Source organism: Syngnathus typhle, linkage group LG6, assembly GCF_033458585.1.
Source record: "Syngnathus typhle isolate RoL2023-S1 ecotype Sweden linkage group LG6, RoL_Styp_1.0, whole genome shotgun sequence".
Lineage (NCBI taxonomy): Eukaryota > Metazoa > Chordata > Actinopteri > Syngnathiformes > Syngnathidae > Syngnathus > Syngnathus typhle.
The window spans coordinates 11,840,860-11,863,686 of NC_083743.1; the positions used below are offsets into that span (position 1 = coordinate 11,840,860).

The 22,827-nt window shown below is 38.9% G+C and overlaps 4 protein-coding genes across 5 annotated transcripts; 3 read left to right on the forward strand and 1 right to left on the reverse strand.

Annotated features, from left to right (window-relative positions):
* Window positions 1-237: 237 nt before the first annotated feature.
* slc37a4a (solute carrier family 37 member 4a) lies at window positions 238-5,210 on the forward strand. The gene is made up of 8 exons (XM_061281666.1): window positions 238-1,294; window positions 1,407-1,639; window positions 2,120-2,363; window positions 3,117-3,275; window positions 3,416-3,501; window positions 3,997-4,110; window positions 4,189-4,327; window positions 4,913-5,210. The coding sequence occupies exons 1-8, from the start codon at window positions 1,147-1,149 to the stop codon at window positions 5,077-5,079; spliced, it is 1,290 nt and encodes a 429-aa protein (XP_061137650.1). The 5' UTR covers window positions 238-1,146; the 3' UTR covers window positions 5,080-5,210.
* A 175-nt stretch (window positions 5,211-5,385) lies between these two features.
* On the reverse strand, window positions 5,386-6,747 carry trappc4 (trafficking protein particle complex subunit 4). Its single transcript, XM_061281667.1, has 5 exons — window positions 6,534-6,747; window positions 6,106-6,280; window positions 5,926-6,029; window positions 5,709-5,835; window positions 5,386-5,603 (listed from the first exon to the last, which is right to left on the reverse strand). The coding sequence occupies exons 1-5, from the start codon at window positions 6,706-6,708 to the stop codon at window positions 5,525-5,527; spliced, it is 660 nt and encodes a 219-aa protein (XP_061137651.1). The 5' UTR covers window positions 6,709-6,747; the 3' UTR covers window positions 5,386-5,524.
* A 173-nt stretch (window positions 6,748-6,920) lies between these two features.
* rps25 (ribosomal protein S25) lies at window positions 6,921-8,982 on the forward strand. The gene is made up of 5 exons (XM_061281049.1): window positions 6,921-7,003; window positions 7,575-7,664; window positions 7,739-7,922; window positions 8,759-8,857; window positions 8,934-8,982. Exons 1-4 carry the CDS (start codon window positions 7,001-7,003, stop codon window positions 8,851-8,853), a joined length of 372 nt encoding a protein of 123 aa, XP_061137033.1. The 5' UTR covers window positions 6,921-7,000; the 3' UTR covers window positions 8,854-8,857; window positions 8,934-8,982.
* Window positions 8,983-10,485: 1,503 nt separating this feature from the next.
* On the forward strand, window positions 10,486-22,194 carry sgcg (sarcoglycan, gamma). Of its 2 annotated transcripts, XM_061281048.1 has the most exons (10): window positions 10,486-10,689; window positions 15,423-15,480; window positions 16,628-16,829; window positions 17,250-17,354; window positions 18,667-18,757; window positions 19,073-19,192; window positions 20,114-20,186; window positions 20,299-20,422; window positions 21,011-21,183; window positions 21,265-22,194. In XM_061281048.1, exons 3-9 carry the CDS (start codon window positions 16,635-16,637, stop codon window positions 21,176-21,178), a joined length of 876 nt encoding a protein of 291 aa, XP_061137032.1. In that variant the 5' UTR covers window positions 10,486-10,689; window positions 15,423-15,480; window positions 16,628-16,634; the 3' UTR covers window positions 21,179-21,183; window positions 21,265-22,194. The 2 variants fall into 2 exon arrangements, with proteins under 2 accessions (XP_061137032.1, XP_061137031.1); XM_061281047.1 differs by lacking the exon at window positions 15,423-15,480.
* Window positions 22,195-22,827: the final 633 nt, after the last annotated feature.

Sequence of the window (22,827 nt, forward strand, 5' to 3'; positions counted from 1 at the left end):
GATAATACAGCAAGGAAGAAGGTGTTTATAATTTTTCTTGGATATTTTGGAAAAAAATAAATCCAAGAGTCAAAAATATTTCTAATTCCAAACGATGTTTGTTTGTTTGTTTCAAAACTTTTTATTTTGTCGTTTTTGGAGAATGTCTGTCTTGTGCCACAAAGAATCGGTAGGAGGCGCAAGTGTACCCGAGCGTTCGGCACTCCTTTTAGATAGGAAAGTAAAGAAGAAAAACCCCGAAGAAGGGGCGGTCTTACACCAAAAGTGAAAACGGATGGATGAGTAAACTGAAAGATAAAAATCGAAGCTTTATGTTGTAGCGTTATTCACGAATATCGTATCATTGAGTTAAATAAAATACAATAACGTCCACATTGGCTCGTTGTAATATTGCAACCTAGCATATGTTACCGGCCGCTTTTAATTGCTAACGACGTATTCGAAGCTATGTTAAAATGCATGTGTTGTTTTTTGTTACATAAACTGATATTTACGAGAGTTTTCTATAATTCTGTGCGTTTAGCGGTAAAGGTTGCCCAGTTGCAATCACGCTTCGCTGAGTGTCGACAAATAAGCGGCGGCGATTGGCTCACGTGATGCGAAAACGTCATGGCCTCGAGAATTCATTGAGAAAAAATATTGTTCAAATCGATGCACACTAATATGAAAATAGTGGGGATAGAATCCCGTTTGATTTAGCAGTTTGAATTTAAAAAAAAATTGCTATATGGTATTTTAAATAACAATTTTAAAGAAAAGTGAAAGTAAATTATTAACGTCATTAGTCCAAGTTAACATCCCCGGTTGAGCAAACCGCAACATCGATCAAGGACATTGTTAAATCGGGATAATTTTGCAAAACAGTGACAATATTGTTTTCAGGATTCTTTTTTCATAACATACAACATACCGGACCTATAATACCCGCCCAAGAGGTCAGATTAAATCATTTGTGGTGTTTGAGAGTTGACCATTAACTTGTACAGATTGCAAACAGCCCCTAGTTGCAACCAGCAGCTGCTGCTACGTCGATCCTGAAGCAAAGTTCACCGGCAGGCACCGTCTGCTGATCTCCTCTCTGAATTCTCTTTTCAAATATATTTATATAAATACCTTTTTTTGGTTTGTTTGTTTGTTTTTTACATCATGGGTAGAGCAAATTATGGCTACTATAGGTGCACTATATTTTTGGCCATGTTTGTTGGCTACACACTTTACTACTTCAACAGAAAAACATTCTCTTTTGTGATGCCTTCGCTGATGCAGGAAATTGAACTGGACAAGGATGATCTGGGTATGCTTGATCATGTCACATTTGATTTATTCCTTTTATTTTGAACTACAGCTACATCATGTTCTGTTCATGTATTGCAACTTTGTGTTGTTTGTGTATTCTGCTTGCTCAGGCATGATAACCAGCAGTCAGTCTTTGGCCTATGCTATCAGTAAGTTCATCAGTGGAGTCCTTTCAGACCAGATCAGTGCCCGCTGGCTTTTCTCCATTGGATTGTTTTTGGTGGGAGGCATCAATGTTGTCTTTTCCTGGTCATCCACTGTGGCCGTATTCTCTGCCCTATGGTTCCTCAACGGCTTGGGCCAGGGCTTCGGCTGGCCTCCCTGTGGCAGGGTGCTGCGCAAGGTAGCATAGCAATACATTATCCGCACATCATAGAATTTGCTTTTGCATTTCTAAATGCAACTACAATATAAAAGTTTTCCTTTTTGTGTATGCATTTTGACCATTTAAATCTCAACACCCCCAGTTAAATTGGTGAATTAAAATTATTCCTCCAACAACATTATTCTAAAAGCTGCTTCATCTGCATCTTTTTGATTGGCTCTAATTAGATTGGGACCTATAATCTCTGAATCATTCAATGAAATTGACGTTTGTGCATTTTTTTCCAATTTGTTATACTAGGTAATTGTGGTCAATCTAAACCCTGAAAAGTAACTATTTCACGAGCAACTGCAGTAAGTGGAAGACAAAGAAAGCCATATTCTCAAAGTAGAAACCGGACAGGACAGCCAACAGCAGCATGGGAAGAAAGGCAGAAAAGTGACTTCAATTGAGTCCATCACATGAATGACATTGACAGCATTTCATCTTTCCTCTTAGTGGTTCGAGCCCTCTCAGTTTGGAACATGGTGGGCAATCCTGTCATGCAGCATGAATCTGGCCGGCAGCTTGGGCCCGATTATCGCCTCAGTGCTGGCCCAGAGTTACAGCTGGAGGACCATCCTGTGCATGTCCGGAATGATCTGTGTCGTACTCTCCTTTGTTTGCCTGTTGGTCATCAAAAATGAACCCAAGGATGTGGGGTTACCTAATGTTGAAGTGGCGGACAAGAAGAGCAAAGGGGGTGAGTTTACTGACTCGTTAACACTTCCATTACACGACTTCGAATGACCGGGAGTTAGCACACACAAAAGAAGACACAATTTTTTTTTTTTATTTGGAAAAAAAAGATACTCCCTTGTGAAACCTTGTTTTCATGTCTATGCATTGAGTGACATTTTGGGCAACCTTCCAGGAAGTATTGGTTGAACTCAGCTGTAGAGCCCTTGATTTATTCATGTCTTTTTTCGCACTGCATGTGCCTCTTGCGACTAAAGGTTGACTCTTCTGCAGACTTTGTACCCTGCATAGCCCTCAGGTCTTCACATTCCCCTCATATGAGGGGGATTAGATTCGTCTTCTTGATTCATTTTCTACACCACTTGTCCCCACAGTCGCGGGTGTGCTGCAACTTATCCCAGCAGTCATCGGGCAGTAGAACACCCTAAACTGGTTGCCAACCAATTGCAGGGCACACAGAAAGAAAAGCAAACATCCGCACTCGCACTCATACCTGGAGTGCTCATTCGGCCTACCAAGCATGTTTTGGGGATGTGGGAGGAAACTGGAGTGCCCGGAGAAAACCCACGCAGCCACGGGGAAAACATGCAAACTCCACACAGGGAGGGCCGGAGGTGGAATTGAACCCGTAACTTCCTAACTTTGAGACAGACATGTCATCCAGTGCGACACCGTGCTGCCACTAATTTGATTCAATGTACATTATTATACCTTGCTTGCATTAATTTCTGTCTAATCCACCCTTTGTCTCCTTCAGAGTCTTCGAGCAATGAGAGCACCCTGTCTGAGTTCCTGCTCTCACCTTACCTGTGGCTCCTTTCCGTGTCCTATCTGGTGGTTTTTGGAGTGAAGACAGCCTGCACCGACTGGGGACAGCTGTTTCTCATTCAGGACAAAGGACAGTCTACGCTAATGGGTATGCAATATTGATGATAAGTGACACTCTACGCTATATAGGGACACTAGCATTGAAGACCAAATGGATAGGTTATGTAAGTACGGCATGTTCACCGTCCATGTGTTGGTTGTGTTGATTCCCTGCTTTCTTCTTCATAGGTAGCTCATACATGAGTGCGCTGGAGTTGGGAGGCCTTATAGGCAGCCTGGCAGCAGGTTATTTCTCTGACAAAGCTGTGGCCAAAGTGAGTTAGCAAGAAACACAGCCCAAACAGTTTTGAATTTCTGTCCTATTATTTGTTTGATTTTGTACACAAATATCAAATGATTCTTTTCTAATTGGTTGCCTAAATCCTTCAGTCCTCCTCCTGTAGCAGTTTACATAACTGCACCAAATGTACGAAATGTATTCAGTTTGCCATTTAAAGTGATGCAGATATTTGATTGTTTTGCATCAGATTGAAATCGACCCATAATTTCATTTTCTATAATTTGGCACCAGCTCAGGTGTAACCCTAAAGAGGAAAAGTGCTATGGAATGTGAATTTGATGGTTCATAACAGTAGTATGTTGCTTTTGCAATCCACATCACTGAGATATTGCAAACATTGCTGCTGGTTTGAGGAGTTAGTCTTCTATATGAGTGTAGGCACAGGCACAATTATTATTATTTTTTTTCTCAAACCTGCCACATTTACCGTAAACTCACCTTCTGGACCAAATCTCCCTTCTCCTTACAGCAAGGCATAAAAATGTACGGCAATCCTCGCCATTATGTCCTGATCCTTATGATGGCAGGCATGTTCGTGTCCATGTACCTGTTTAGAGTCACAGTCACTCCAGACAGCCCGAAGGTAATTGACGACACATCAGATATTGTGTGAGATCATGAGTGTAATTGGCTGGAATTCATGTCTCTTTGCATTTGGAAGGTGTGGATACTCTTTTTGGGTGCTGTTTTTGGTTTCTCTTCCTATGGGCCGATAGCCTTGTTTGGTGTGATCGCCAATGAGAGCGCTCCGTCCAACTACTGTGGAACATCACATGCTATTGTGGCCCTCATGGCTAACAGTAAGTTTAGCACTATTGTATTTACATACTGTTAGGCTGTCATTTTTTTATATAATGACCCTTATTCATGGCAGTCAATACAGCTACTGTATAACTAAATCGGACACAGCAGGTTTGCACAAATACAAATGTAATTTTCACAAAACTTAGAAGTGGAATGGTTCATGAAGGAGCCCCCTATTTTAGATCAACAATTTTGTACCAATCTGTTATGGTTTTTATTTGGCTAAATTGTATCTATATGTTTTTTTTCCTTTAATTACAGTCAATATAGTACCATTCGAAAAATCCAACACTTTGAATTGGATTGGCACCGCCTGACTGTTCTTTATCTTCTATTAACCAGAAGTTGCCTACTAGCTAACAAACAAACCCATTTACGCTTAACATTTTTATTCATTATTCAGCATCTGTTCTCCTTTGTGGCTTTAGTTATATTTGATTTTATGACTGCTAGAACAACTTATCCAAATGTGCACAAAGCATCGTACAATTTGTTAACTCTCCACAACAAAACATGAATGTTTCGGTTTGAAATGCTTTTGATAAGAAACAACCGGCAAGCAACGATTATTTCTTCCTTAGTCGGTGGCTTCCTCTCTGGGCTTCCATTCAGCACCATTGCCAAACATCATGGCTGGGAAACGGCCTTCTGGATTGCAGAGATTTTCTGCGGCATCACAGCTGTCTGCTTCTTCCTGCTGCGTAACATCCGCTCTAAGATGGGTCACGTATCAAAGAAATCAGACTAAGACATGCTAATTTCCCTCAAAAAGATAACTATGAAGCCTTCGTTGTATTACCCTGTTTTTTAAACACATTTTTATACTCGCCGTGTTATTTTCAGCATGCAAAATGAAGCTGGGGATGAAGCTGGGACATGCTTTTATCCAAAAAACTGCTACACTCTCAATTTAACTATACATTTATCTTAACTTCAACTTTGGAGTTCCTACCAGAGAGGAGTCGACTCAAGCAGCTAATTATTTTAATAACAGAAACTAGTCTTAATATTTTCAACTTTTTATAAAATAAAAAATCAAGACTTGAATAAATAATTGTGGACAGTTGAAATATTGAGTTTAATAAAATTTACCCAAAAAATGTATGTACAGTGTAGTCATTGTATCCTTAATTGGACACATTAAACAACAATTTATAAACCAACAAAAAAATAATGTTTGATTATTTTCTGCTTCATGATCCAGCTCCAAAGTTACCAGCCTTCTCTGCAACCTCCAGTGCACCTTTTAAGTTCTGATCAAATAGTTCACACCTGAAAACACAAAATTGAAACACTGTGAACATATACACTCACAACGCATACAAACATTTTTCCAGGTTGTATTTCCACAAAAAGGTTAAAGATGGCCAAGTGTACCTGATAGGCATTTCCAGTGAGTAGAATGGATTCTTTAGTGCAAAGTCTGCATAAATCTCATATATTTTTCTCAGAAGAGCATCAATGCCGGCTTGTCGCGGGTCCGCCAGCACTATGAATTTTATTCCTGAGAGGATACAGAAGTTCAGTTTTATACAGAAGGTTATCTGACAGTTTTTTTTTTTTTAACTGGTAGGATAACAGATTCATGCGCCACCTGTAAGAGTCTGGAAACAATGGAGTTTGAACACGTCCGTTTCCAGCATCTCAATCCCTGAACTTCCAACTTCTGGAGACAGCTGTGATCCAATAGCAAACAACCTGGCAAAGACTTGGAAACGTTAACGTGTGAGTCAATAATGAATGTTGCCAATCATCATGAATGAGCGTGACTTACGAATGGAACATAGAGGCCAGCATGAGTTTCTCATTGGAGCTGAGTCGAGCCCTTCCGAATCGAATTGACACCGGATAGTTGGACGGATCTTTTAAGTATTCCAGAATGTCCTTCCCATCTGCTGTACTCTTTCCCATCACATCAATCCCATTAATGGAGAGCACTGCATGGCCCACTAGGAGCGGAAAGAAATGGAATTAGACCAAATGGACAGACGACAAATCAACAATGTTTTGTTTCTGGGTGTAATAGCATAGGTTTGAGCTTTGCCATATTTATTAGTAATATAATGCACTGTATTTTACGCCATTGTTCAGTGAAATATAACAGTGGCATATCGCTGATTCCGTAATTTAGATTCAAATTCAAACCCACGTTTACTAAAATACATTGGACTGTATGGGCTAACTGAATGCTAATGGCATTACCTTTGATTCCGTCCCTTTGCCCAAACGACACGACCACTTTCTCGTCGTGATGCTTAAGCACCAAATCTAAAGGGTAACTCAACGTCTTTTCGGCCTCCGCTCTCGGCACATAGTTGTCATATTGATAAATTAAACCTCCAGCCTTGTTGACTACATACACGCTGAAGATCACCATTTTTGCGGCGTCTGACAGCAGCGGTCACGTGACGGTAAAACGTCATGGTGGCTATTTTTTAACTTATTTATTTTACTTTTTATTTTTCACCATGGTTTATTTTTAGTATGATGATTATTAGAAAACGTGGTTCTTGTGCTGATAATTATTGGTCTTCAGTATTGGGAAAACCGGGCTCACAAAAATAACTCAAATTCCCATAATCCCCTCCTCCACTTCCGCATATACGGGTTGCCAAAGAGCGTTTCGCACGGGCCTACTTCCTTTCGCTCCGACATCTTGACGAGGAAACATGGTGAGGATGGCTAGCAAGCACTTTTACGAGATAACGTGAACAAAATCACACGCATCTATGCCTTCCGCTGACATATGAACAGTCGGAATATACTGCAAAAACGGTGTTATTAATGCCTTCTTAGTAAAACGAAAGCAAACGTTCTAACAAAGTCAGCACACGCTACTTAGCTTACATGCTAACACTGCCACGCTTTTGTAGTGCTCGTGAGCGAGGTAGCCTAGCAATGCAATTGCCTCAATAATGAATCCTGTACTCGTAATTGTCATGACCATAAATTGATCTATTAGTTGATGAAAATGTAAACTTTTCGCTTACTCTATGTTTTGAGTGTTTTAATGCTCCAGGGAATACCAAAAAGGCCTTGCCATACCGGTGATGGGCTACATTCTGCGTTCGCCTCAATCAGCAACTTAATGCCACATTGTCAATTTCACGCTGTATTTTGAGTGATTTATTAAAACCAAACAAGTTTGTGTTTTGCATAATTAAATACTCGACATCATTGCATATAGCAAACCTGACAAATGTTGACATGTGATGGGTTTAACTGACCTTCCTCCCTTTTCAGCCTCCCAAGACTGACAAGAAAAAGGACACTGGAAAGTCCAAGAAGGACAAAGACCCAGTTAACAAGTCTGGAGGCAAAGCCAAGAAAAAGGTATTGACTCATTGTGAAGTTATGTTTTATTGTTTATCCTGCTAAGACTTAATATGTTTGGTGTGTTTGAGCAGAAGTGGTCCAAAGGAAAAGTGAGGGACAAGCTGAACAACCTGATCCTCTTCGACAAGGCCACCTACGAAAAGCTGTACAAAGAAGTTCCCAACTACAAGCTTATCACACCTGCCGTTGTGTCAGAGAGGCTGAAGATCCGTGGCTCCTTGGCCAGGAACGCCCTACAGGAACTGCTTGCTAAAGGTAAACTTACCATGTGATTATTATTATTTATTTATTTTAATTTCAGCTGAAAATTTGAAAGGCCAAAGGAGCAGCAACGAACATCTAAAACAGTAGTAACTCAAAATGTGACCATCTATTCAGATGTGCTGGCCAGCCTACAATTTAAAATTTTGCAAGGAAAATTCCCATTCATAATTTATTATTTTCTACAAATTGCATCATTGTTGAAACTGGTATTTCTCAAATTTAACTAAAACTTGTTTAAAAGTGTAAGCTTTTTTTTAAATATCATAGAACTACAAGTAAAGACGTTTAGGTTTAATGATGGGAACTGATGTCACAGAGGGCATTCTTACAAAATTTGTGTGGCGTGAAATTTAACTTAATCTAAGTTGTGGAGGAACTCGAAATTTAGGAACTTTCAACTTGGACTGTTCCACAGTAAGACGTCTTAAGAATGTGTATGCTTGTTAAACCATGGGGGATCTAGCGCCTCCAAGCTTTTTTTTGTTTACAAATTGTGAATGTGCACCCCCCTCAGTGCTGAGAACAGTGTAGGTACGATTAGATTGTTACATTCCGTTTTTATTGTAGTCATTAAAACTAAAAATTGGATTCAGGGTAATGATCACTGTCTCGTTTTCCACAAAAATGTAGCGAAATGTCAAATTTTTAAAAGAGCACTTTATTGGCTGTCCTACTACTTAAACTTTGCCGGAGTCCTTTTGCACTCGCATTTGCTCAGGATACATTTGTAGGTGACAGTTGAAATTGATGCTCACATGCTCTACATACTCGAAACATCTAAATGAAGCTAAAGAGTTTAAATGCGTGTGCGCGCTGTGTTTTTACAGGCATGATCAAACTCGTGTCTAAGCACAGAGCCCAGCTCATCTACACGCGTAACACCAAGGGCGGAGATGAGGAGGCAGCTGCTGAGAAAGCATAATCCGGTAACATCTATAAAAAGGATGCCCAAATGTTTTCCTTCTAGAGCTTCCTCTCATCTGTCATTGTTCTCTTTTTCAGGTTCTCGCGTTTCCTTTGTAATGGAAGTTAAATAAAACGCAAAGACAAAGTTTTGACTCTTTTATTTGGATGGATGGAAAATCACGCTCAATACTGCAAACAAGAACGTTTCATGGCTGTTAGAATTCTCTCGTGGTCATGCGCCAAGGAAGCATTCTGATCTTCTCACTCAGACCATCTCCACTCGCTAAATGTTTCTTACTTTGTAATGCTATCCTACTATGGCACACAGGGGACATCCAGTGGTCTTGTTTTTAGTTCACGTTGGGTCATTTCTAACAGGGTGCCTCTTTGGAGTTCCATTCTCTGCTATCCTTTTAAAGCCACAGGCAGTGAAACACTATAAGATATTGATAAACTGTATCACCAAATGAGAAAAAAAGGTCTTCATTATATTCAAGCCTTTGTTGATATCTAAGTTATTATCAATATTTTATCTATTAATTTTTATTTATATATTTAAAATAATTTATTTTAATTATATTTTAATTTTATATGAAGTAAATTTCTATTTGATAAACATGAGCTTGCAGGTGAGGAGTTGCCATCGCAATAGTTAAAACGTTGCTCTCGTTAGAAATTCCAGAGTAGACTCATGATGGTTTTTAAGGTCCAATAATGATGGCTTTAATAGCATGGTACTAATTTTGATAATAAAGATGAACAAATTGCAAGACAAGATAAAGAACATGTTTTGTTACCAAAAAGTAGCATTTTTGTAATTTTATACACAACTACTGTTTAAAATACTTGCGAAGCATCTTATTGAGAAAGCCATGATGAACATAAGTGTATGAATGGAAACGGATATAAAGATTAAATATGGCCACAAAAGTTCACATTTGAGTGCTAATCTGTCACATACCACATACGTACAGTCAGACCTCAATAACAATTATGATGCATGCCTGTCCAACTGTTATTTTGCAAGGAAATAGCAAGTCTGAGACTTTAAGGAGAGGAACATTTGCCAAAAATTTAATTTGTGGCCAGCTACTACGCTAATAATAATTAAGAAAATTGGGGATGGGGAAAATGTCTGGTTTCTCTAATTCTATTGTCATTAATGCGCCCCCGCCTTACACGACAGCAAGATCTCAATAAACCAAGATGCCAACTGCTTTCTCTCGAGTCAGCCACTCAAGTTGGGGGCGAAAAATACGATTCCCAAGAAAAGTAAATACCGGCACTCAAGTGAAGGAGTTTACATGTTCAAATGGTCCCCGGAAATCACAATGTCCCACCATTGCTGATCTATTTAGAATTTTACATTAGAACATTATTTGATTTATTTAATTTAAAACAGGCTCTGACAACCTGTTGCCCACATACAGCATGTTAGTGACTCCAGCTGCAGATTTGACAAGATGATGCCAAAGCACTACTTTTCCATTAGACTTGACTAAATGAACAGTCTAATGACATTTTAAACATTTTATTATGTGCAAACCGATCTGTGACAGAAAAAACGATTGGTTGTGTAACATATGTGGACTGACCACATCCCTCCCTTCCTCATTCCATCTCTCTCTCTCTCTCGCTCTCTCATATACGTATTCCAGTGCAAAGCAGAGTGAGATGAAGAGTTGCTCCGCGGGGCAGCGGGAGCGCCGTCTGGTGTCAGGCGCGGCGCATAAGCGGATTTATGGACGGCAGTTGTTGAGCGGCTGTCAGACGTGTGTGAGGAGCTCCACCGCTGCTCCACTGACGAGCTTCATTTAAACACCGGAACCTCGCAAACCTCGCCACAAACGCGGTGAGTACTCTTGTTGTTTTCCTTTTCCAAACTCATGCGTGTCACTAAAGTCTCTCGTGTGACATTTGACCTCTTTTTTTGACACCTCCACGCCTCACGCTGACCTCTGATGGCACAGTTAACAGTGTTACCATACAAGGGCAGCAATACTAAAATAACTTGAACAAACACAATGTCAGCGTGAGTTATATTTTCACTTGATTATTTAATGTGCCCATGAGCCAAACCACTCAAGTGTGTGTGCGTGTATGTGTTCTGTAGTGCCTTTTCTAAAATATACTTCCAATACAGCACAGAGTCCTCTATTTATAGAAGGTAAGCCAGCAGTGAAAGACGGGAAGTCCACTTCATGAGCGGATAGTTATACTTTCAGGACTTTTTCATTCATTATTGGTTCCAGTTAAAGAATACAGTCATAACGTTGGGTCCAGGCTTTACAGCATTTCACATTATGTGGTAAATTTACAATAGCAATTTTACAAAAGACTATTTAAAAAAAAAACGGTATTGTTACAAGAATAAAGTACCGTTTTTTTCCGTGTATAGTGCGCCCCCATGTATAGTACGCACCCCTAAAAATGGCATGCTGATGCTGGAAAAAAGCTTGTACCCATGTATAATACGCACCCAATTTTTATGAATTTTTTTAAAAAAAAAAAATTATTTTTTTTTTTTTTTAAGTCCCAATGATCGTCACACACGCAGGGAGGCAATGGGTCCCATTTTTATAGTCTTTGGTATGGTCTTAACTAGGCTGGATGTATTTTTTTTTGTTGGCGTTGATTTCTCCGACTGCCCGTAAACGCACCACCGCGCTCCGTGCGCATGGAGCGTGTTTGAAGTGAACAGCAGAGAAGAAAGGAACAAGGCAAAGTGTTGTGAAATAAAATATTACCTGTAATACGGATTTAGGTAGAGAACTGAACTCTCGCTCTTTATATAGCTGACGTGTCTTGCTCATCCGTTCTGCACATCTGTAATGGCGGCCCCCGTATGATATCCGGTTTGCGTGTGTGCGAGAGCGAGAGAGAGCGAGAGAGAGAGCGCGCGAGAGAACGCTCAACCGTAGCGCGCCGCCGACCGCCCAACTGCACCGGGCTGGTCGATTATTGTGACAGAGCCGTCGCTGAAATTTAGAAGATATTTTTAAAGTCCTGATGTACTTTCTAAAATTTAAGTGGACCTCAGTGCGCACTGCGCAGGGAGCTTAATTTGGTGCAGCGCGCCGGGCGCTCACTGTCGCATTGCTTAAAGAGCGCCTTTGTGTTTTAGGATGAACAGCAGAGACCAAAGGAACAAGGCAAAGTGTTGTGAAATAAAATATTACCTGTAATACGCATTTTGTTATTTGCTGATTGAAACTGCTAATTAAACTGTGAATTGAAACTAATAGGAAGAAAACAACTCTCGCTCTTTATATAGCTGACGTGTCTTGCGCATCCGTTCTGTGCATTTTATTTCACAACACTTTGCCTTTCTTCTCTGCTGTTCACTTCAAACACGCTCCATGCGACCGCAATGCTCTCGTATCAGACGCTTGCTCGATCACCTGCTCGTTTGCTGTCCCGTGCGCGCACGAAGCGCGGTGGTGCGTTTATGGGCAGTCGGAGAAATCAACGCCAACAAAAAAAATTACATCCAGCCTAGTTAAGACCATACCAAAGACTATAAAAATGGGACCCATTGCCTCCCTGCGTGTGTGACGATCATTGGGACTTAAAAAAAAAAAAAAAAAAATTAAAAATTTTTTTTTTTTTTTTTTTTTCTTTTGTACCCATGTATAATGCGCACCCCGGATTTTAGGACAATGAATTAGTAAAATTTTGCGCACTATACACGGAAAAAAACGGTAATAGACCTCAAATAATTTCAATAAAATACAGTTACGGAGTTGGCCCAAATGTTAATTGATCAAAAAGGAGGTTTTACTCCTAGTAAAAAGTAAGACACTGAAACACAATGTACAGTTTGAATACCAACAATGTGCTTAAAAGAAGAAAAATAAAACACTTTTCTGAAGTAACTATTCAAATTAAAATGAGAAAAAAATGCACATATGTAAGAAAAAAATTATATAAAATGTACCTGAATTAATATTGATAACAATCAACTGGAAAAGGCTAACTACACATAAATTGTCCTTAAAAGTTAAATACAACTGAACTGTACTAAAAAATATAGAGTCATCAAGTTATTCTTTTGCGTACCGATAGAGGGATCCCACGTACTAATGATGCCACATGCACTTTCCTAAACAATCTGACCACTCTTCCTTTGGCGGCAGGCTCCAAATTAAAAGCGCGGAACCGAGGAAAAATATTTCCTTGAAATTGTCACGGCTAGTTATGTGCCGTTCGCGAACGAGTTAATGGGTGAACTGCCTTCCCGTGCATCAACGGATCAGTCAGTGTTGCGTCTCCTGGCGTGGCCATATATATATATGGCGTGGATATTTTATTATTGTTATTAATATTATTTTTTTATTTTTTATTTTTTTTATTTATTTATATTTTTTAAAAAGAAACATTTATGTTAAAACTTGTCTGGTGTTTTATTCCTTGTTTTTATATTCGCCAATTAAAACATAAAAATCAGACATTTGGTTAACTGCTTTATATGACAATATGTGTTTTACGTCAAAAAATGAATGAATGAATGAATGAATGAATGAATGAATGAATGAATGAATAAGAAAGTGTAGCTAACGATTCGGTGAACGATTCTTTTGAACAAATCTTTTGAGTGAACTGATTCTAAAGATCCAGTTCACTTAAAAGGACTGGAATGCGCATCACAAGTACAAAAGAGTGCAGATGGCCAAGAGTTGATAGGTCCAACTCGCTGGCTGGTCAGTGACACGGACTCTTGCTCGGTAAGAACTTGGTTCGTTACCAGGTGTGAGCATACAGTAAAGTTTGCATTTAGATCTTTTGAGTGAACCGATTCTAAAGATTCAGTTTGTGAAAGCCTGGAATGCACATTACTAGTACAAAACAGTGCAGACGGCCAAGGCCTCCAAAGTCGAAATATCCGACTGGTTAGTCATACGGGCTCTTACTCGATTAGAACTTGGTTCGATCCCAGGTGTAAGTATATACCTAAATGTGCCATGAGATCTTTTTCAACCTTTTATTCAAACACAAACAGATCCGTTCACTAGGCGAACGGGAAATGCAATTCACGACTCGTTCGTTAATAGTTCGTTTCAAGTTACGTGATCTTCTTCGTTTTCTTTTACGGCGAGGTGGCACCAGCATTACCGACACCTACTGGTTGAAGTCATATGAACTGAAAAAAGAACCGATCACTTTCGGAAGTGATTCGTTCACTCTCGTTCACCGAAATAAAAATCGTTCTTTTGAACGAACTGTTCACTTACGAGCCAACACTAGTGACAGCTACTTCTCTGGTTCTTCTATATCAAACAAATTTGTTTTAGGTTCATTTACCTGACATGTTTCGGTGGAATCTTCCGCCTTCATCAGAGAATGAACCTAAAACAAATTTGTTTGATATAGAAGAACCAGAGAAGTAATTGAAAAAGAAAAAACAAGATGAACCTAATACAACTACTAGTGACAGCATTCCCGACAGCATAGGCTGCTCGGCAAGTGTTTTTGTTTGGTTGCTAAGGTAAAGTTCCGAGCGTGTGCGAGGAAGAAACTGGATCGAGTCTTCCTTCATTAAGATCGTAATGAACGACTCCATTAGGACTGATGGACGCGTTTACGTGGACCTGATTGTCGCGTCATTAACTTGGAGCACAATTACGTCTCTACTTTGTTTTCCACTTTGGATGTGCTAATGAAGAAGCAGCACTCAACCTAGAAGGCAACATTGGCCACAACATTAGGCCCCGGCAAATGGGCTCCAAAGACATGCGTTTGAATTATTTGTCAACTCCCAACAGAACGAGAGCTTTTCTTATTGAAAGAAACAGTTCCTGGTAGCATTAATTTTCTCTGCTTTCATTGTCGTAATGGTTTCTTAAAGGTTGGCCTGTATCAATACCGACTGTACCAATAATTTCATCTATTTACATTACTGTAGATAATAAGTCTATTTTTTCTCCATGTAAGATATATTCCCGTCTTTTCACATCTTTATTTTAGAACTCTTTTTCTCCCTCATAAAATGACACCTTTATTATCATAACTTTGCAACTTTTTTTGTGCAATTTTAACTTTTATACCCCCAGTCAATTAATCAGTCAATCAATCATACAACTTATGCATCTGTATGACTTAATATTAACTATTACAAGAAATCAATCTTAATGACACCCCAAAATTTGGAATATTGCAAGAATTAATTATAATTATTATAATTATAACCTCATTCATACAATCATGATACGTTATCCTAAAGTCTCATATTAATTTTCTTTACTTTTTATTTATTTTGCTTCCAAAGGTGTAATATAACAGCTCCATTCTTACAATTACACATTTTATTTTAACTTCATTCGTAATTTTTACTTAATGTTTGTAATATTATGACTCTTTCTTTGTCAATTATTGAAACTTTTTGGATGTTTTTTCTCTTTCAAACGGATAATATTATTTTATTACTATTTTATTTCATATTCATGCTATTGTGACTTTATTCCCATAATAGTTCTTCTTCCTGGCTGTTTATGATCCTTGTCATTTTTGCTTTGTTTTGTGGTTGATTTATCTTCAGTTTATGGCTTCTGTCTCTACTGTACAGTCTCCTTGTGCTTCCCAATGCAGATTAATGGTAAAAAAAACAACAACACAACATCATTGGTGCAGTCCTTGGCTTCAATAGGTTTGAGTCGAAGGCAAATGTGTCCCCGAGGACGCTTGTTGTCACAGTGTGCAATGCTGACAGTGTGCTGACTGGAGGCCAGGCTGTGTTGATGCATCTGGACCTCCATCTGCCTTCGCATCAGCTTGTTGTGTGTGCTTTGCTTGATATGGCACTCAGGAGCCCGCCTCTGCTCTCTAATAAAGTGCATTTTACTTTGCTTTTTAGTGTGAAACTGCTGGAAAAGCTGTCAAGCTTTCCATTGGCACTATGAGTCAGATATGCACTGGGTGTGTCTGAGCACACTAATGCGATTCAGAATGCTCAAATTTCTTTCGTTTCCTTTTCCCTTTGAAAATGTGGGTTTACTGATTTACCACTTTCCAATTCGATATGTAGAGCTAGCACATATGCATGCCTCTTTTATGAACAATGGAATGGAATCCACTACATATTAAATATAACCCTTTTTTTTGTTTTTATTGTAAAAATGATTGCTTTATGGTCATTTCGCATGATCAGTTTTCTCCCTTCATTTGGATTTTTTTCAATAAGTTTTTTGGTAAAAAATTATTGTATTGTATTGTATTGTATTGTATTGTATTGTATTGTATTGCATTGCATTGCATTGCATTGCATTATATTATATTATATTATATTATATTATATTATATTATATTATATTATATTATATTATATTATATTATATTATATTATATTATATTATATTATATTATATTATATTATATTATATTATATTATATTATATTATATTATATTATATTATATTATTTTATATTATATTATATTATATTATACCAATAATATGTTTAAACAATTTATATTTCGTATTTTTGGTCATCTTACATCATAATAAGATTTTTTTAGCTTCTTAGCTCTTTTTCAGCTTTTTATCTCTTTGTGAAAATAGCAAATAAGTCACATTTTTCCTCGTGTGTTTCACGTTCAATGTTTGTTCGTATTTCCTTACCCTCTTTGATTTCGAACAGCTTGTCAGTACATACTATGTCATAGTTTGTGATTGTATGTCTTGTAAATGTGCTCCATGTACTGCAATGTAGTACAGTACATGAATACAGTACAGTGTTTCTCTTGTGTTATTATCCTGTTCAAGCAAGTATCCTGATGAAGTTGTTGTGGTCAGCAGCTTGCAGATGGTGGGTGAGCAGTATGAGAGCAGCACAGAGGGCAGTGGCATGCCCAGGCCCGTGCCCGAGCACATCTACAAGGTCGGCATCTATGGCTGGCGGAAGCGCTGCCTCTACCTGTTTGTGCTGCTGCTTATTATCATCCTGGTGGTCAACCTGGCCCTCACCATTTGGATCTTCAGGGTCATGTGGTTCAACTCGGTACGTGCCGCTCGCGTTTAAGCCCTTTAAGCCCTAACCATGGTCCAGATGAAATACTTTTGCATTAGGCAGGACTTAGGCACTAAAATAGTGAAATGGTGAGTTTTCAGTCAATAATGGATGATAGATTCCCTCAAAAATTGTATGAATGTGTGAAGTCAACAGGAGCAGATCGCAAATATGTAGAGGAACACTGTACAATGTAAATTAAATCAGTAATTACCTCAGTGTGCTTGCAGTTTGGCACCAATTGATTCATCTATTTCCAGATTTATTTTTCAAAATATGATCTATTTATGAATTTTTAGAGCCAACCTGTTTTTATTTTGCTGTAAGCGCTTAGTGGTGGTACTGTATATCCTTGCTGAGCTGTCAATTATCAAGTGCTGTATTTATGATCCATGTCCTGCGTGACCTCAGGAAGGAATGGGCCTCCTGCAAGTCCACTCGGAAGGCGTGAAATTGGACGAGGGTGAATCCGAGTTTCTCTTGCCCCTCTACGCAGAGGAGATCCACTCCAGAGAAGTATGTGAACTTTCTCTGCTTTCTTTTCCCTCCCTGCTAATTAAGCCATCCAGCAAGGTTGTCATTATTCCCTCTGTGTTTAACTCCCCCCACCCCCCACACACACCCTGCATGATTGTTGGAAAGTGTGAGTCCTTGCTTTCTGAAAACGGTCTTTTCCAAGCGCTCCGAGGCAGTTTGGATAGAGCCCAATCTCCTGAAGTCTCCCGCAGCGTGCGTGCTCCTGCAGTGAGCTTCCGATGAACCTCAAGGATGTTTGCGGTGGAAACGTGGTTTACGGCCTGCCTACGAGCAGCACATGGGAACACTTTGCTGCAACATGTTATGGGTTTTCTTGCTCATGGAAGCATTTCTCAAGACATTTGTTATGCATTTGACATTTAGAGTCAGTGAGTGCCCTCACTTTTTAATGCTTTTGCATGTTATACATTTCAGGCTCCATCTGGATCTGACAGCTTTTTAGCACAGAACACAAGTCAAATTTCATTTGCATCCTATTCAAGTTGTGTGCATAACAGTACTTGGCACCTCAGCATGGGCCAAACATGCCATCTGTTTTCTGTAGCGCTTGTCCTTTGACTTTGGGTGGCAGATGGGCTACAACCCTGAATTGGTTGCCAGCCAATCAATAGGCTTATACAGAAAAACAACTCATCACATTCAGAAAAATGTAGGGTCTTCCAACAATCTAACTTGAAATTCTGTAATAGTAGGATGCCTGAATATTAATTTGGCCATCCACTAAGCAAAGTACACAACAAAAACAAATACTACATGGTGAGTCAGTATGTATTCAGTTGCCCAATACTACCATAAGAAATGACACAAAGCAACAATATATAACATGGATTGTATATTAGATCGGCTACATTTTGCTTGTATTAAGGACAATAGGTTCAATGTCATTGCCAAGACAGGTTGGTAATGAGGACACATGTTGTGGTAGTGCTAGCCAATTAAAAAGCTGTACTTACATAGTGACACTATTAAAATGCATTGCAGACAAAAGTTAAATGAAAATTAAACCTGCATAACTATTTGACAAAGAAATCATTCAAAAAGATTACATGCAAATGAACTTCAAACTTAAATACACCTGAACTGTATTTAACAAATGTACTACGCTAGATTAAAAAAAAGGTTGAAGCTACTTCAATTTGACCATTAAACTCTGTGATTCTTTCATGTACAACTAGGAAGCCAAAGTAACCATCAGTGGTTATTGTATCACACTTTATGGGATTTGTGTTGCACATTTACAGAATATCTATTTTTCCGTACTAGTTAGGATGCCTACTTCCTTTCATTCCAGGACTCTCCACTCCTTATACACTCGGATACAGAAAAGGTTTACCTCAATGCCCGCGATGGAAATGGTGATGTCACAGGGAGGATGTCTGTGGGTAAGAACCTGAGAGAGTGAACACACCCATAATAAACTCAACTCAACTTTTATTCATTCTTACACATTCATAATAAACAATCACTTTTAACAAACAGCATTCATTAGACAATGAGTTGTATTGGTATTTGTTTGTCTGATCAAAACACAAAATACTGGGCTCTCGATAACTGTTGAATTTATATTTACTTTGCAGTATTTTCATGTATGGACAATAATACCATGGCACAATGATCAAATACTTGTTCTTGTATTTTCTGTATCTGTTCACATACACTAATGAAATGAGTTTGAATTGTCATAAATGCTGCCGCAGGTCCAAAGCAGACTGAAGGAGATACACCAAACATGCTCATCAGCTCCGCTAGCGACAACATGCTGTTCTCTGCAGATGGCAACCAGGCTGTGAATGGACCAGACAAACTGCGTATCACAGGTACAAAAAAAGCATCCCATAAACAAATTGAATTTTACATATATGAATAAATGATGTAATGGAAAAGGGCAGACAAATTAAGGTAAGTTTGAAGCAATGATGAAACACACACCCATTGTCATGATGTCATTATCATTTCCCCCCCCCCCATTAGTTTTTCTTCTTTTTCCACTGCGTATTGATGCCGCTGTGGGCCTGTGACCTCACAAAGGGGTTGTTTGATTAATGTTGAGGGGGTTGTCAGCCGCTAGCTGCATTACGCCTGGGGTCACTTTACTGCACACAGCACAGTAGCCCAGATAAAGCTTGTGCACCCCGAGGAAACATTTAGCTTCACATCGTGGTTCTTTCATTGACTCTGCTGTCGCCCTTCATTTGTCTCCTGCTCAAATCTGCTTGATCGCTTGAGTCAAGCTGAGTGGAGGTCATCTCCACTCCTCTTCTCACATGGCTTCAGGCCTGACACGGCAACTCACTTTGAATAATACAGTCTTGCAAAATATTGGAACATCTGGCTTCTAATTTACATAAACTAATTTTGAGAATGTGAATTTATGTTCACTCATCAAAAAGAACGTTATGACATCAGTGTGTAGCTCCCTGAGCTCTTCCACTTTTTTCAAGCCGTTTTTTTTTTAACCGTTATTGGCCACCATAGTTCTTGCTCGTCCGTCAAAGCAAAAGAACAGTCAAAACAATAAGAGTTGTTGTGCTTCCATTCCAATTGTTCACAGACACTCACATATACTGCAATTTGGACCGTGGGGTATTGAAGCTACTTGGCACTGTGGGAAAAAAATGATTGATGGACAGCATTAGTGAAAATATTTACTATGAAAACCAAAACATTGGAATTGGAAATTATGGAAATCGGTGCTGTGTTCCGGAATCATCTGTCATGTGTTATTTATTCACTCTCAGGTCCTGAAGGAGCACTGTTCCAACATTCAGTGGAGGTTCCCCTTCTCAAGTCAGAGCTCTTCAAAGACCTGAGGTGAGGGCTCCTGCCATATTGTTGTCATCCTGTCAGTTTACCAGCCAATCCCACCATGACTGATGGATGCTGCTCTTCCAAGACAATGGAATGTTTTTCTGTTCATTCTCAGGTTGGAATCTCCCACTCGTTCACTCACAATGGACGCTCCAAAGGGAGTTCATTTAAAAGCCTTGGCTGGGAACATTGAAGTGGCTTCCAATATGGACGTTATCCTGCAATCCAGCGTGGGACTGGTAAGGAAAACACGCTTCTCTCACTATCATGTCAATTGTCAACATGTACGGTTGGAGGTTGGAAACATCCATCCATTTTCTGAACCGCTTAGTCCCCACGGGGGTCGCGGGAGTGCTGGAGCTTATAGGTTGGAAACAGTGTTGTTGTTTTTTTTTTTTATACCAGGACCACTGGTCTCTTGTATCTGGGCAGAATTCATATGACTCAGTTACAACTGCCCCAATAAAAGAAATGTCATGTCCCACTAGTATGTAGCAAATTAGGGGACATAGATTACCAATGTGCACCTGAAAAAAAAATCATTATTATTTAATACACAAGACAATTTCAAAAAATGGTTACAGATTGTAGCCATGCACTTTCACGGGCCATATAAACTAATATGTCGGGACGGGTTTGGCCCCCTGGCCTTGAGTTTGACGTCTTGTTCGACACCACTTCCCTTTAAGCCAAATTCAGAGGCGTAGCCAGGAATTTTTCCAGTAGGGGCGCGCGCCCACAGGAAAAAAAATCGAACATCACCCACGCCGTTCGCTGATCGCTAAAACAACATATGTTCATTATTGCTGTCCTCCTCTGCTCTCCAGTTGGTGCTGGACGCCGAGACAGTGCGCATGACCAATCTGCCCCAGAGTCAAGGAGGAGTTTCCGGTAATGCAGAGGGTCTTTTTGAAGTGTGCGTGTGTCCCAGTGGAAAGCTCTTCCTGTCCAAGGCCGGCGTCACCTCCACTTGCAGTGATAACCAGGAGTGCTAAGATGTGTATGTTTGTATTTTTCCTGCAGGCTACAAGCACAAATGTTTCTTTCTTTTTGTAACACTTTAATCTTGTGTGGATCACAGTGCTCAGAGTCCGACCAGCAGAGGGCGTTGTGCTTGCAGGAAGACGTCCTACGCACACGGGCGCACACGCACGCACACGCACGCGCGCGCTCACACACACACGCATGCACACACACACGCACACACACACAAAGTATCACACAAGTATCATGGCTGGGCAAATGAGGAGCTGCTTTACAGCTTACATCCTATGCAATATCATATCTTGTGGTGCAATACAAAGTGGCACATGTAAAGGGCTTGGAGTGGTGTGAGAAAAAAAACAAGATACAGGCTTGTATCATATTAGTATTATTATTGCATGGATTTTGATGCGATATTCTTTGTGTTTTGGTTTGATAATTAGCATGTTTACTTGATAGTGGAAAAATGAGGGGAAATGATGATGTACTGGCTTCATTAGGCATATCTACTCAATCTAAAAAGGTTCAATATAATAGGTGTACTAAAAGAGTTGCCTTTTAAATGATATATTACATAGCTTTGATTTATATTTCACATTTGCATTGATTTGACATTATTATTTAAAAGTTTATTAAAACAAAAAACAAGAGCTATAAGCAGCATAGTTGCCTACCACTGAAAAATACAACCGCAGTAATATATATATGTATATATAGAAATAATAAATATATATTAACCATATATTATATATTAATATATTATAGTAACCTCTCTGGCATTATTATCTTTCTAAAGGATTGATTTTTGATACAGCACGCATTTTGGACCTGATTAGATTTGTAAGTGTACCTAATATTGCCCTTGGCTTTATAAATATAACATCTGTTTCAGATGCTAGGTAACAAATATTTTAAATTGGTTACAAGGTGGATATTTTGATAACATATTTACATCTAGTTGGAATTGTGTTAATTTTGAACAGAAGACAATGAAAAATATCCAACAATAAAGTTGTTTGTGTTGTAAGATGTCTTCATATTTTTCTTTCTGTAATGACAGAAATTTCGTATGCGTGCACATATTTGTAATACAGAAAAACATTATGTATATTACGTGTTTTACTATTATTTTATTATTATATGATTAAGTGTTTTATGTATTTTAACCAAATGGTTAATAGTTTTATATATTACATGACCAAATGTATGAAATTATTTCCACTTTTATTTTGCTCTTTGTCGCCCTCCAGTGGACATATATATATATTTGCGAAAATGTACAGTCCCTAAACCTACTGCATTTGTCTGTGGCTTTCATTATGAACAATCATACGATTCCACTCAAAATATATTAAACATTATTAGCTCCATAGCTGCCAATAATTATTAATTTCTTAAGGGAAAGCCCTTTGTAGCGCATCAAACCGCATTTGTTAACTTCAGTGCAGCTATTTAAAATTGATGTAAGACGTGATCATGACGCCCCTGATCCACCCATTGGTGAAAGAGGACTTTGAGTCTGGTCATTTTTTATAATAATAAAAAAAAGCCTTACTATACATGGCCATTTTTTAAAATTAAAAAACCCTCATTATCAGTTTTTCAAATAAAAAAGCTTTAGTATACATTGTCATGTTTTTAAGTAAAAAAAAAAAGCCTT

Excerpts from the sequence above, each read along its gene's own strand:
- rps25 (XM_061281049.1), top strand. Across the intron at positions 7,665-7,738 it reads GAGGCAAAGCCAAGAAAAAG|AAGTGGTCCAAAGGAAAAGT; the intron begins GTATTGACTCAT and ends GTGTTTGAGCAG. Across the intron at positions 7,923-8,758 it reads ACAGGAACTGCTTGCTAAAG|GCATGATCAAACTCGTGTCT; the intron begins GTAAACTTACCA and ends GTGTTTTTACAG.
- trappc4 (XM_061281667.1), bottom strand. The coding sequence starts at position 6,708 with ATGGTGATCTTCAGCGTGTATGTAGTCAACAAGGCTGGAGGTTTAATT. Across the intron at positions 6,281-6,533 it reads GCAAAGGGACGGAATCAAAG|TGGGCCATGCAGTGCTCTCC; the intron begins GTAATGCCATTA and ends TTCCGCTCCTAG. Across the intron at positions 5,604-5,708 it reads TCACTGGAAATGCCTATCAG|GTGTGAACTATTTGATCAGA; the intron begins GTACACTTGGCC and ends TTGTGTTTTCAG.
- sgcg (XM_061281048.1), top strand. The coding sequence starts at position 16,635 with ATGGTGGGTGAGCAGTATGAGAGCAGCACAGAGGGCAGTGGCATGCCC. Across the intron at positions 16,830-17,249 it reads GGGTCATGTGGTTCAACTCG|GAAGGAATGGGCCTCCTGCA; the intron begins GTACGTGCCGCT and ends GCGTGACCTCAG. Across the intron at positions 20,423-21,010 it reads TGCAATCCAGCGTGGGACTG|TTGGTGCTGGACGCCGAGAC; the intron begins GTAAGGAAAACA and ends TCTGCTCTCCAG.
- slc37a4a (XM_061281666.1), top strand. The coding sequence starts at position 1,147 with ATGGGTAGAGCAAATTATGGCTACTATAGGTGCACTATATTTTTGGCC. Across the intron at positions 1,295-1,406 it reads ACTGGACAAGGATGATCTGG|GCATGATAACCAGCAGTCAG; the intron begins GTATGCTTGATC and ends CTGCTTGCTCAG. Across the intron at positions 3,502-3,996 it reads CTGACAAAGCTGTGGCCAAA|CAAGGCATAAAAATGTACGG; the intron begins GTGAGTTAGCAA and ends TTCTCCTTACAG.